The 12,721-nt window shown below is 42.4% G+C and overlaps 1 protein-coding gene across 1 annotated transcript in view; it reads right to left on the bottom strand.

The window, feature by feature from the left end:
- The window catches only part of Reln (reelin), a 420,580-nt gene that overhangs the window by 195,766 nt on the left and 212,093 nt on the right, over positions 1–12,721 (bottom strand). The window contains exons 7-8 of the mRNA XM_050139698.1: positions 11,086–11,182; positions 5,412–5,463 (exon numbers count right to left, since the gene is read on the bottom strand). Of these exons, the coding sequence (XP_049995655.1) occupies positions 5,412–5,463; positions 11,086–11,182 (149 nt within the window). The remainder of the gene's footprint in view (positions 1–5,411; positions 5,464–11,085; positions 11,183–12,721) is intronic.

Consider the following 12,721-nt stretch of genomic DNA (forward strand, 5'->3'; position numbering starts at 1 on the left):
CAACCAACTCTCTCCGCAATCACACTGATTGTTCTTTATGGTGTCTGTTTATCTTTAATCCTTATTTGGCAAATGATTCCTGTTCTTCTAAAGAAAGAACTGGGCAGAAGTGAATAAGCATGTTCTTACAGAGTGGCTCAATCTAAGTGTCTACCCAGCAAATGAAAAGCTCCGTCTTAACGATAAAGACGAGATTTTTAAAGAACTCACTTTATTATAGTCCTAGTTGATTTGTTATGATAAACGTCATGGCGGGAAGTGAGGGTTTATTTGGCTTCCACTTCCGGGTAACAGTGCATCACTGAGGAAGTCAGGCAGGAGAAGCGGAAGCCGTGGAGAAGCTGGTCTGCTACTGACCCACTTGTTCTCTGGTTCTGCTCAGATAGCATTCTCACACAGCCCAGCTCCACACGCCAGGTGATGGTAGTGCCCACGGTACCACAAGTTCTCTCACAGGAGCCAGCCATCAAGGAAACGACCCACAGAAATGCCGGAGGCAAATTTTATTGGGGCAGTTCCTACACTGAGAGTCTCTCAGACAACTCCGGCTGTGTCAAGCTGACAGTTGGACTAACCAGGACAATTATATTTTATTGTCTAAGAGGCCTTTTTGTGGACCTCTGTTAAAACTGCGCCATTAAAAAATTAATTGTTTTTATTGAGATAGGATCTATGTGGCACAAGCTGGCCTTGAAGCTGCTCTGTGTGCCAGGCTGCCCTGAGCTCTCAATCTTCCTGCCTTAGCCTCCCAAGTGCTGAAGTTTGCCATTCTAAGTAAATTCAATTAACTGACTAAAAACTCTCACTCAGCCTTCTAATAAATATTAAAATTTGCAGCCTGTATGAACTGGCTCTTTGGATATGCCCAAACTTGCCTGCCATTGTCCACATCTTTCCAGGCCAGTCCTGGTTAGGAGGGTACCCTTGTTTCTCCCCTTGCTTGTGCTCAATCCCTTGCTCTATGCTGAAGTCTTCTTCTGCCCTGGGAGGAGACTCTGGTTGTTGGCTCACAGGAGTTTTCCAGTTAGGAAGCTCCCTGCAACCCCTGCCTTTGGATTGTACCATGATCAGGACCAAATGGGCCCTGGCATCCTGAGACCTGTACACACAGACTACTGCAACAACCTGGCATTGTGACCAATAATGCAACAGCCTGACATTGTCACCCTCTACTGCAACAACCTGGCATTGTCACCCTCTACTGCAACAACCTGACATTGTCACCCTCTACTGCAACAGCCTGACATTGTCACCTTCTACTACAACAACCTGACATTGTCACCCTCTACTGCAACAACCTGGCATTGTCACCCTAACTGCAACAACCTGGCCCTGGAGTGTTCTTGTTGCAGACCCGGTGCCTCCTACTGCCCAGCTGATGCCTGTAACGGCCTGTCCCCTCACTTTCTCTTTTACTGCAGCTAAAGTTATCTCAAGAGAATGAGAAGCAAATACCCAGTAAAACTCTGTTAAGTGAATGACAGATACGAGGAGCCTCGGGTATTTCCCTTGGAAGCAGAATTCTGTCTGAGAAAACAGTTTGGAGAAATCTGTAAGATAATGGTTCGCAAGGGGCATCAGCTCAAATTTCTCCTCCCATCCCGGAGGAAATCTAAAGGAGATGGGCCAATGCCCTTAAGGCTCTAACCGTAAATTCCATAAGTTGAATCCAATGAATCAAAGGAGGACTGCAGGAAATCGATGCCTCAGTGCAGAAATGGAAACCAGATCTTTCATCAGAATGGAAAAATGAAAAGTTCCTAGAATATTTCAGGACACTTTTTAAAAATGGCTTAGCTATTGATAACCTGATAAATTTTAGCTTGCAAAACTTGGCTTTCAGAATGCTCTTAATGTTCAAAGTCATCTACTTAAGAGTGTTTGCATATTTATTTATTTATGTGCATGTAGACTCATGAACAATATACATATAGCATTTTATGTATACAGGTAATATTTATCCACATTACACATATTTGAAGGAACTTAACTTAAAATCACAACTTAGTAATGTAAGCAATTTTTGTATACAGGTCTGTGAGGTACTTGGAAATCCTGAGGATTATATTTGTAACTTAACTGGAAATATTTACAAGGACAATACGAAAATGTAGCTAATAATATAATTCACAAATAATAACTATTACCTATGTGCTATCTGAGTCTCCGCGAGAAACACTGCACATTCTATGGTCTTCTCCAGCAGTGTCACTGGAGCTGCCTGGCTGTAGTCCTGTTAACTCTATGGATTCGGAGAATCCCAAGACACATAAAGAAATGCAAATGCCCGGCTCACAACACAGACCTGATTCTGCATAACTTCTGAGGTGGGTATAGATGAAATAGTTGTTAAACCGCAGTTGCTATTTTAATATTTCATTACTACGGGCAGTAAAGTCGGAAATGAATCCACACATTTATGACACCCTTGGGACTTAGGTGCATGCTTAAATGTAGCACCCAAAGTATCTCTGCCAACAGGAGGGTGTCACTGCCTTCCACCTCATAATCACCCATCGAAATGAATGATCATAAGATACATACAACCACCCTGGCAACAATCCCACCTGTGATGTCATATTACCCAGCAGCATCATACACAGTGTAGGCAACGGTGTGCTCTTTGGGCTGACGAGGGAGGGGGACTTGGCTGGGGGAGGGGGAGGGAAAGGGGAGGCGGCGGTGGGGAAGAGACAGAAATCTTTAATAAATAAAATAAAATAAAAAACAATGCTACATTACAATTCATTTTAATTAAATTGTATTTTAAAACCATCACCCAGAAAGATTTTAAAAATGTACTTTGAAGGTTATAAACTTAAATCTCTCTCTCTTCCTTTCTCCCTGGGCCCATTTCTCCTCGGTTCTGTTACTCTTTATAACATTTAATAAAGGAGCCAGGCGTCAAATCTGTTCTCTCAATTATATGAGCTGGTATATAAACAGGTAGGAAAATTAAAGTTTGGGCTAAGTCAGATGCTACAGCTAACCTTAACCCTTTGCCTGGAGTTATTCTGTGTCCTGAATGTCACGTGATAAACCTTACATTCTCGACCAACTCCCTAGCTCTCCCTGCTTGCCCCTTTCTGTGAGTTCTACTGAACTGACGCTGCAATTGTCTGACTGAAAAGGCTGGGAAATAGAGAATCGATGCCATCTTTGTTACTCACAAAATGAGACTTTCTTCCTCTCTATAATAAAGAACATGTTAACTGATGCTACATCTCCTTTGATCAAAATGAAAAATCTAGTGGAATTATGGATTCCTTTGTGGTCCTTCATTGCCTGAATATAATATTTGAAATTAATGTTTATTTTAACAAAAAGAACACGCCATGTGATGGCTATTCTTGGTTGCCTCCATCTGGAAGGAACTACAAGCCAGAAATGGAGGGAACACCTGTGAGAGATTTTCTGACTGGTTTGAAGAGGGTGAATCCACTTCTAATCAGGACCTCTGAGGTGGGAGGACACAGGCCTCTAATCTAATGTAATCTAATCTAATCTAATCTAATCTAATCTAACCTAATCTAGGATGAAAGACTCACACAGTCAATCCAGATCTTGAGGTGAAAAAACTTACCCTTACCCTACGTTACATTTCTGCTGAAGGCTACCTACAGACAATGGAAGAAGGGAGGGTTTGTTCTTCGCCAGCTGCCCTGCCTGGTCAGCACATCCGTTCCTTCACTAGGATTCCAGCACATGCAGAAGACCGTCTGAGACACCAGCCTCGTGGGACTGAGCAACTGCTGGATACTCAGACTTTCTGTTCATAGCTGGTCTTTGTCTGGACTGCAGTCTGTGAGTCATTCCAAAAAAATCCGTGTGTGTGTGTGTGTGTGTGTGTGTGTGTGTGTGTGTGTGCGCGTGTGTATTAGAGAGAGAGATTTTCATTCTATACGTTCTGTGACTCCACAGAACCCCGATGAATGCACCCCCAGCACAGATAAATTACTGTGACTTTTCAGTGGTGTAGTAAACAGAACACATTAATTCTAGTTAAGATCCATGAAGAGGCCTATCAGGCTACAGTTTAAAAAATCTGTTATTGTCAAACTACAACCATAAAAAGAACTGTATTTCGTCTTGATAATGAAGGTTAGGATAGGCAAGCTAACAGATTGGAAAAAAATTTAAAAACCTCGCCATTTCTTATCTTTGCTAGCATTTTCTTTTTTACGAATATGCACTTTTGATTCGTCTATTGAATGTGAGAAGCACCCCAAACGGTAACCAGGCAGTTTCACACACCTGCACAAGCTGACACAAGGCCTGCCGATGGAGGAGGAACAAGCACATGCCTAGAAAACCGCACTTTGGTACAGCCAACCCCAGTGGGCTCCAAGCCACCAAAACTGCCATGCACTACGTAATGGGAGCTGCTGAGGAAAAGGGTCTCAGTGGTTGGTCTCCAAAGACGGGCAGTTGAGATGGGGGCAGGGGGGGGATACAGAACACTGGCCAGGGTGTGGTTATCAGATGCCAGCAAACTCTGCAGCAGGCCAGAGATAAACCTATGTCTCTTGGAGAGGACACTCTCTCTTTCTCTAGAATATTCTCTTTGGAAATGTGTACAAGTTTCTTATTGATTCACACACACACACACACACACACACACACACACACACACATATATATATATACACACACATATTTATAAAATTTTAAAAAGACTGGAATAGGTAGCAAAACCTCTAGCATTTCATTAAAAGGCAGATTGTTACTGAATATTTTGGATAGGAACTTCTACTTTTCACACAGAAACCCTTAGAAGAAATATTTAACTCTAGACATAGTAGTTTTTTCATTAACTAATTATTAATTAATTAATCGAAATTAAACATAGGTTATTTATGTCAAACATAAAATCTTAGTTTCTTTCCACCACTCATAATTATCTCTTCTGCTACCCATCAGAGTTCCGAAAACTGAACATATGTCTGTCTTAATCTGAGCAAACGTAACTAGGAAGTCATTTCTGCCACAATGGAATAAGCCAATGCATTCGACATCCATATGTAATAATCTTTGATAATGAATATTTCAGGGCTGTGAAGCCAGGAGCAAAGGTGATGCTGCCAACTCTGGAAACTGAGTTTGATCACCAAGATCCACAGGGTGAACAGAGAAAAGCAGCTCCACCAAGTTGTCCTCTGACCTCCATATGCACATACACAAACAAACACACACCATACATAAACGGAACATAATAAAAAGTCTTTAAAATGTTACAGACTCTCTGTAGTGCTTTTAACACCACGTGCTGCTGGAAATATTTTAAAATATTTAATTTTACTTTTTAAATGATTTCCTCGTTCCCAATCCCGAAAGCATCGAGGACAGTTGTATTCTCTGATTCAAACAAGCGTTTCTAAGAAAGATCGCTAGGACCGCTAAGAGACACTTACCGATGGAAAACTGGAGGACAGACGCGGTTGTCGTGTTCAGGCATGTGGTGGTCTAGAGAGAAAATACAAACAAGGGGTATGAGAGGAAGACAGACTTGAGGGGAGAAGGGCGTTGGGAACAAGGAAGCGAGACAGCTCCGTCCACAGAGGCTACACTTCCGCAACTGCTCACCATTCTCACCAGTGGGCCAGGAGCACAGACAAATTCCTTTATTCCCCTTTGGGGAGCAAACTGTGAGAGACCCCAACTTGAGCCTGGGTGGTAAGATTCTCAGAGAGTCATTGAGACAACTTTTCAGGACACCTTGTAAGGGCTTTTGATAGGACTACATGCAGCCCATCACCTTCCTCTACGTTATCATCAGCCTGGAAGCCAAAGAGTCTCATAAAAAGGCTACCAAACAAAAAGTGGGACATAAAGTAAGAGTAAAAGAGTAGAAAAAAGCCAGGCAGTGGTGGCGCACGCCTTTAATCCCAGCACTTGGGAGGCAGAGGCAGGTGAGTCTCTGTGAGTTTGAGGCCAGTCTGGTCTACAGAGAGTTCCAGGATAGCCAGGGCTGTTATACAGAGAAGCCCTGTATTAAAAAAGCAAAAGCAAAACAAAACAAAAAAAAGCAAACACAAACAAACAAACAAAAAGACTAGAAAGCTAAGTCTCTAAACAATAGTGGAGAGGGTGCCTGAACTGTCCTTCCCTGTAGTCAGATTGATGAATATCTAAAATGTCATCATAAAACTTTCATCCATCATCTGATAGAAGAAGCAGATGCAGAGAACCTCAGTGGAGCACTGGGCTGAGCTCCCAAAGTTGAAGAGAGGGAGGAGTGAGAATATGAGCAAATAGGTCAAGACCATGATGGGGACACCCACTGAAACAGCTTACCTGAGCTAATGGAAGCCTTCCAACTCTGGCCTGGGACTAAGTTAGGCCCTCTGAATGTGGATGTAGTTGTATGGCTGGGGCAGACTGTGGGGTCACAGGCAGTGAGATCAGGATTTTTCCCTGCCGCTTGTTCTGGCTTTTTGGAACCCATTCTCTCTGAAGGGATACCTTGCTCAGCCTAGATGCAGGAGGGATGCCCCGGTCCTGCCTCAAAGCAATGCGCTGGACTTTGTTGACTTCCCATGGGAAGCTTTACCCTCTCTGCAGAGTGGATGGGGGTGGGATGAGGGTAGGAGGCGGGAAGGTGGAGGGGAAGGAGTGGTTAGCAGAGTTGGCATGTAAGGTGAGAAAAAGAGTTTTTAAAAATAAATTAAAAAAATAAAAACTACTATATAAAAGAAAGTAAAAAGAAGAAAACAAGATAAAAAGTAAATACAGGGGCAGTGATATGCCTCACTGGTTAAAGGCACTTGATAACCCGAGACTGAGTTCAGGCCCAGGGACCTGGTGGAAGGCAGGAAGAGAACTGATTCTAGCAAGTTGTCCCCTGACTCCACACGTGTGCTCTCTATCCCTGTGCCCCACCCCTAGGCACACCAAGCAAATGCATGCAGTCAAAAAGCTTTCTTTAAGTCAACAGAACTAAAACAGCGAATTTAAATGCCATCATCTTTGCGGGGGAGATAATAAGATAATCTAAAACTGACTGTGGTAATGATGATACAACTTTGCAAAAGAACTGAAGGACCTGAGACTATTTCTTGAAATGAGAAAGGGAGGAGAGAAGAGAAGGGAGAGATATTAAGAAAAAGGGCCTAGGAAGAACCTCCCCACACTTCTGTGAAATTGCAGTGTCCCAAAGAACTCAATGACAAACTTCTCCTCTTTGGAAAGAGGAGAGAAACATACATGATTATGTATAAAGTTATTTATTCTTTGGAGCAGGCACACAGTGCTAATGAGATAAAAGCTAAATTCTCATTTCCTGGGCTCCTGAGCACCATCCACGGAGATATGGCTGCCTCTCGAGGCTCCTCTCTCTGACACAGCCAGTGTGCAAACACATACTCAGTACGGCAGGCACACCATGCTGTCTTAGTCTTGCTCCTTTATGACCTGACACGTTTAATCATGTGACTGTAGAACTCCAGCAGGCAGGCAGCCAAGGTAAGAGAGGAGGGCAGGGACATTTTATAGTCCCTTCAGCCAGAGTCAGTACGAGCTCCTACTGTATACCAAACTCGAATCAGCGATGTGGCCAGACAAAGGGAATTCTAGCTGTCCTGTCCAGTCCTCAGGCTCCTGTCTTCCTCCCAGCAGAGAGATCAGAGAAATACCAACAATCAAATACTTTGCAAAGAAATCTGCTTTCCCCCCCATTGCTTTTAAAGTCAGTTTAACCATCTTCCCTCATGGGTTTTCATCCAGGTAATTTCATATTAAGATTTAAAGAGGCACACGACCAACAGAGAAACTGAATGATTTTATGGAACGGAATAGATTTCCAGATGAATCATGAAACTGTTTCTTTGAAATATAAATTAGAATCACGATCGTTATTGCTATTGCTAGTACACAGAGTATCTTAGAGCATCCTCGGTACTTTTCCTGGTCACATAATAAATGGGGCTGGGTCACTTGTCCTGCCAAGTGACACAGCTGTGACCTATGCTACTGGGTAGCAAGTTATGCACGACACACTGCTAAGTTTCAGGGGCGAACGAGGTGACCGTGGCTTTTGATTAGTCATTGATTCTATATTTGTTTTTCCTTCACAAGGGAGGCTGAGGACTCCTGTGATGTCTGATGCTCAATTCATTACTATGGCCCTAAGAATAGTGAAATTCTCAGCTATGAAAAAACAACAGGAGTGCCTTGGAGATAAGCGAGGCTAATAAAGTCTTTGCGGTGCAGGCACGAGGACCCAAGTTCAAGCCCAGGAGCTGTCTGAAAGCATTGGCTTGCAGGGGCTTATCTGCAGCCCAGAGGCTGGAATGAGCAGGAAGACATTAACAGCTCCTTCGGAGCCAGTGGGGCCCACACCACCAGACCTGAGATCAACATGACCCAGAGTGCAGTCACCTAGGGCGGCCGGCTACATCTTGCTGTAATCTCCTGTAGGGTCCTGGCCCCGTTGCCAGCCCCAGAAGGCAGTTTTCACGACACTGGCCACCTCGCCTGTGGTAGTCGCATTGAACCAAACGCCATCGCTGATTTTCCACCTCCTATGTCTCCGCTGACGCGGTCCTGTTTGGTTAGGGCAGCCTGACCCAGACCCCAGGCTAGGACTTCGGGAACACACGTGTCTTTTTTTAGTAGATCCAAAGCAAATGCCTTAACGGACAAAGACTCTTGGCTTGTGGTTCTTCGCTTCACAAATTTATAGAAACCGGATTATGAAAACTAAGCAGGCCTATTGTTTATTAAGTGGTGTTTCAGGGCTCATATCTTTCATCAGTCTGTATGTACAACAGCTTCAAATGGATTCAGTTTTTGGGTTCCATAAAAATGCTCGAGATTTTGGAAATACAATATTAACTGGCAACTGAATCTCTCACTTTACATTCGGTTGGACGGCTTTCTCTAAAGACAGCATGGGTACCACACATCCTTTGGCCACTAGGGCACTGGCGCAGTATAAAACTGAAAATTAAATGAACAGTATTCCTGCGAATTCTATCTCTTAGGATCTACAGAACATGCTCATTTTCTGGGAAATACATATGATGGGAATCCAAACTGCCGGCCACTCTCATATCTTACAAGGTTATTATTATGTAGACATTGCGAGACAGGCTCTTGCTATGTGTCCCAGGCTGGCCTCAAGCTCACCATCCCTCTGCCTCTCTGTCTCATCCTGAGATGACAAGGTGATAAGTGAGTGAATGGTCTCACATCTACACCTCAACACGAGCCAGCTGGGGCCCGAACCTAATCATAAACAGACTGGACTACAGAGAAACGAGCGTGTTGCTTTTACCGACTATGGGAATTTGTGGAAATACGAATTTTCTGGCATTATATCACGAGATACCTTTACCTCCCACTGACAACGTTCTCAGAAATATTACTGAATGGAGCGTCTCCTCAAACAGGCCGTTATTCTTAGCTCAATTAACTATGATAAAATTAATTTTATTTTAGGGTTTCTAGATAATTAATTCACTCATGGTATATTATTTAAAGAGTACCAGCAAATTGATCTTATTTTTTTTCAGAGAACATTTCACTACCGGAGTCTGCAGTGGTATAACACCCTGTGAGACTTCAATTATAAGCACCTATTATTTTAATTCGCATCTAATTAATTTTGTTTGTGGTCTACTTTCAGGTGAAAACTCAATTCATCAGTGTTCCGAAACTCACATCCTCAATAGGTTAAATATATCCATTGCCACAGAAAGGGTATTCAAGCAGAACGAAGTAAGAACATGCTGCAAAGTTAGCTGGCTTCCACATCTTGATAACTAAATCTTTTAGTTGCTCATATACATAGGGCTTTCTCCCCTCTTTGCTACGGAAGCTAATCTTTCTGGCCACTTTTGAAGTTAGTGACTTTGAAACGCAGCGTGTGACCCAGGGTGAAGAGGAGGATTGTGAGGAAGAGGAGAAGGGGCTGTGGGGAGCCAGGCACTGACCAGGCGGCACAACGAACATGCTAGAGGCAGTGGGCTGAGCCAGTGGGACCTAGCGTCACAAGGCTTCGATGTCCTTTTCAGGGATGTAAAATGAATGCAGTCATCACGTCAGAAAGGAAGACGAAAACAAAGGGAGTGGTTGCGCTGTTTTTAATTTAGCATGCTCATTGCACATATAATCCCACGATTGACCTTCTCAAGCAATGGCTAACACGGAAATTAAATAAGAGTAACTCTAGGGTCGCTTGGCATGAATTACTTAAAAACAAACTCACTTATTCAGTACATTCTTTAAAAGAGAAATCTGTTGGAGTTTATCTGTTGTTAGGAACCAAAGTTTAACATCATAAGAAACTCTTGACTTGGAAAGAGAAAATAGTAAGGATAAGAAAAAGGCTTTATATAAGAATTCAGCAAAAAAGGGTCATTTCAGTACCTTGCTTTCTTAAAATGTACATTTTATTTATCAATTCATAAGATTTTTGCTAGTTAACTGAGAATAGTATTATTTTAATTACATGTTGTTTTTATTTAGATAAATTTTTTAGTGTACTATATTTTCCAGGAAAATAAGTAGGATTCAGGCTACATTGCCTTCTCTTGTAGCTCCTTCTATTTTGTTGTCTATTATCTTACTCTCTCTGTGATACACAACACTAGAAAGACTTTCATGGTCCATTTTGAAAGCAGTCTGTCATTTAGGCTCACAGAAAATAGATATAACAGTAACTTTTTTGCCTATGTAAATGATGAGAAAATTCACGCTTTTTGATTGTTTATTGTTTGTTTTTGTTTTTTGAAACTAATGCTTTTGATAACACTACTTAATAAAATTCTTTAGATAAAAAAGAATTTAGTCACATGCATTTAAATATGACATGTATTGTGTGCATGTGATATACATGATCACATCTGTATTTAACACATGTAATTACAGTGACGAATCACGTTTAGTGAGACAAACTGATGAGAACCGTCATGTTTATATTTAGAAATGATCATAAAACCACCCTTCTCAATTTTGAGACAGCAATAATAGTACAAATAATACTTCCAATTTTCGTCTGAACTCCTAGAGCGCGAGAGAAACTTGTGCTGGCAAAGCAGAGCAAGCACCGTAATGACAGGATGGACCTCAGCGGCACATACTCACCAGCTCCCGAGGACCATACGGCTCACAGAAGGTCACGGCATTTCCATGCATGATGGTACCACACTGCTCTCCAGTCTCACAGTTGCTACATTCAACCCTGCGGGGACACAGAATGCAACCTCAGTCCGAGAACTAAGCAGCACAGGTCAGTTCCGTGCTCCAATAAGGAAACACATGATACGTATTGCTACTTGGCTCAAATGGTCCCTGCAGAGTAGACAGTCACGGTACAGTAGATTCTGACGAGGTTCAGAAGACACCAAGCCAGAAAGGCTTAGGAATAAATCTTAGGTCTTTTAGTAACTTGTCGTTGCAGGAAATTCCTTAACGTTTCAATTTCCTCATGAATAAAATGAAGATAACAGTCTGACGCAAGTCTCAACTAGCCACCGTGACAATTAACTGTGTGACATCTAGAGACTTCTAGAAGCTGACAGAAATAGTTGCAGAAAAATAGTAGGCCTTATGACTGGAATATGGCGGAACCAACAGTTGCATACAAGACATGGAAGCCCAACAGGCCCAATAGAAGTGTAAAAATAAAGTTACATCCACTTACCTAATAAGCTAAAAGTCTACATCTCTAAAATGGAAATGTGCTTCACAAATACACAGGTCGTGGTATGGCCAGTAGAACGGTTTTAAATCACTATTCTCAGGAAAGCATACCTCTTACATTCCCCTGTGCTACACACGATGGAATCAAATGTAATTTACATACGACTACAGAGTACACACAGGTTCTAATACCGGTAAGTTGTGGACTTACGTTAATGCTGACTTAAGTTAACCTGGAAAAGAATCTAATCCTCTATTTTATTACTGTACACTGAGGTGATAAAAACGTAAGGCAGGATCAAAGCGTATTTTTTCATGTCTAGTAGGACGGACGGCATTCGATATATGTTCTGTAACATTCTAATGCTCCTCGCTAGGCCATTGCCCCGACAGACACCACACATCAAACATGCAGGAAGAAAGGTATTTCCCCATCTGGTCCTCAAACGACACGGATGCTTTATTCGATGCCAAAAGGATAGTTTCAAAGACCTCCACATTCCAGGTGCCAAAGTCAGTGGAAAGGGCACTCTGCCCTTTGCTTGGCCGACCACTGCGTTATCCTCTCTATTGTTTATGCTTTCAGGAAGGGGGCAGCAACTCCCATCCAGACAGGGGACAGAGTGTGAAGGGAGCTGGTGCAGCCCCTGAGGGCAGGAGGCAGAAGCCCAGGAAGTATAGACTTGGCAAAGGAATCTAAGTACGTCTGACACACGTTCCCATCAGCAAATCACTGCTATCCCAGCCTTTCCAGCCGTGCTCCCACTAGAGCATCAGCAACACCAATTATCTTTATTTTTTCAAAGAAAAATAATTTCCAATAAGGATTTACATATGGTGTGGCTCATTGTATCATATATCTTAGCGGGAAGTTGGAATCGTTTCTTATTCCTGTGCTACAAGAGTCTGATAAAAATGTCTCTGACATTAGAAGGAAGACAATGGCTTTGGCAAAGAACCCAAACGTGTATTCATTTTTGGCATGTTCATTTACTCTGTGTAGCACTAATAAATACTGGATAAATGAATAACTGAACGTAATAAAATTTCATAAGTAGAATTATTCTTAAGGTCAGAA

Source organism: Alexandromys fortis, unplaced genomic scaffold (assembly GCF_014885135.2).
Source record: "Alexandromys fortis isolate MF-2015 unplaced genomic scaffold, M_Fortis_MF-2015_v1.1 scaffold_38, whole genome shotgun sequence".
NCBI lineage: Eukaryota > Metazoa > Chordata > Mammalia > Rodentia > Cricetidae > Alexandromys > Alexandromys fortis.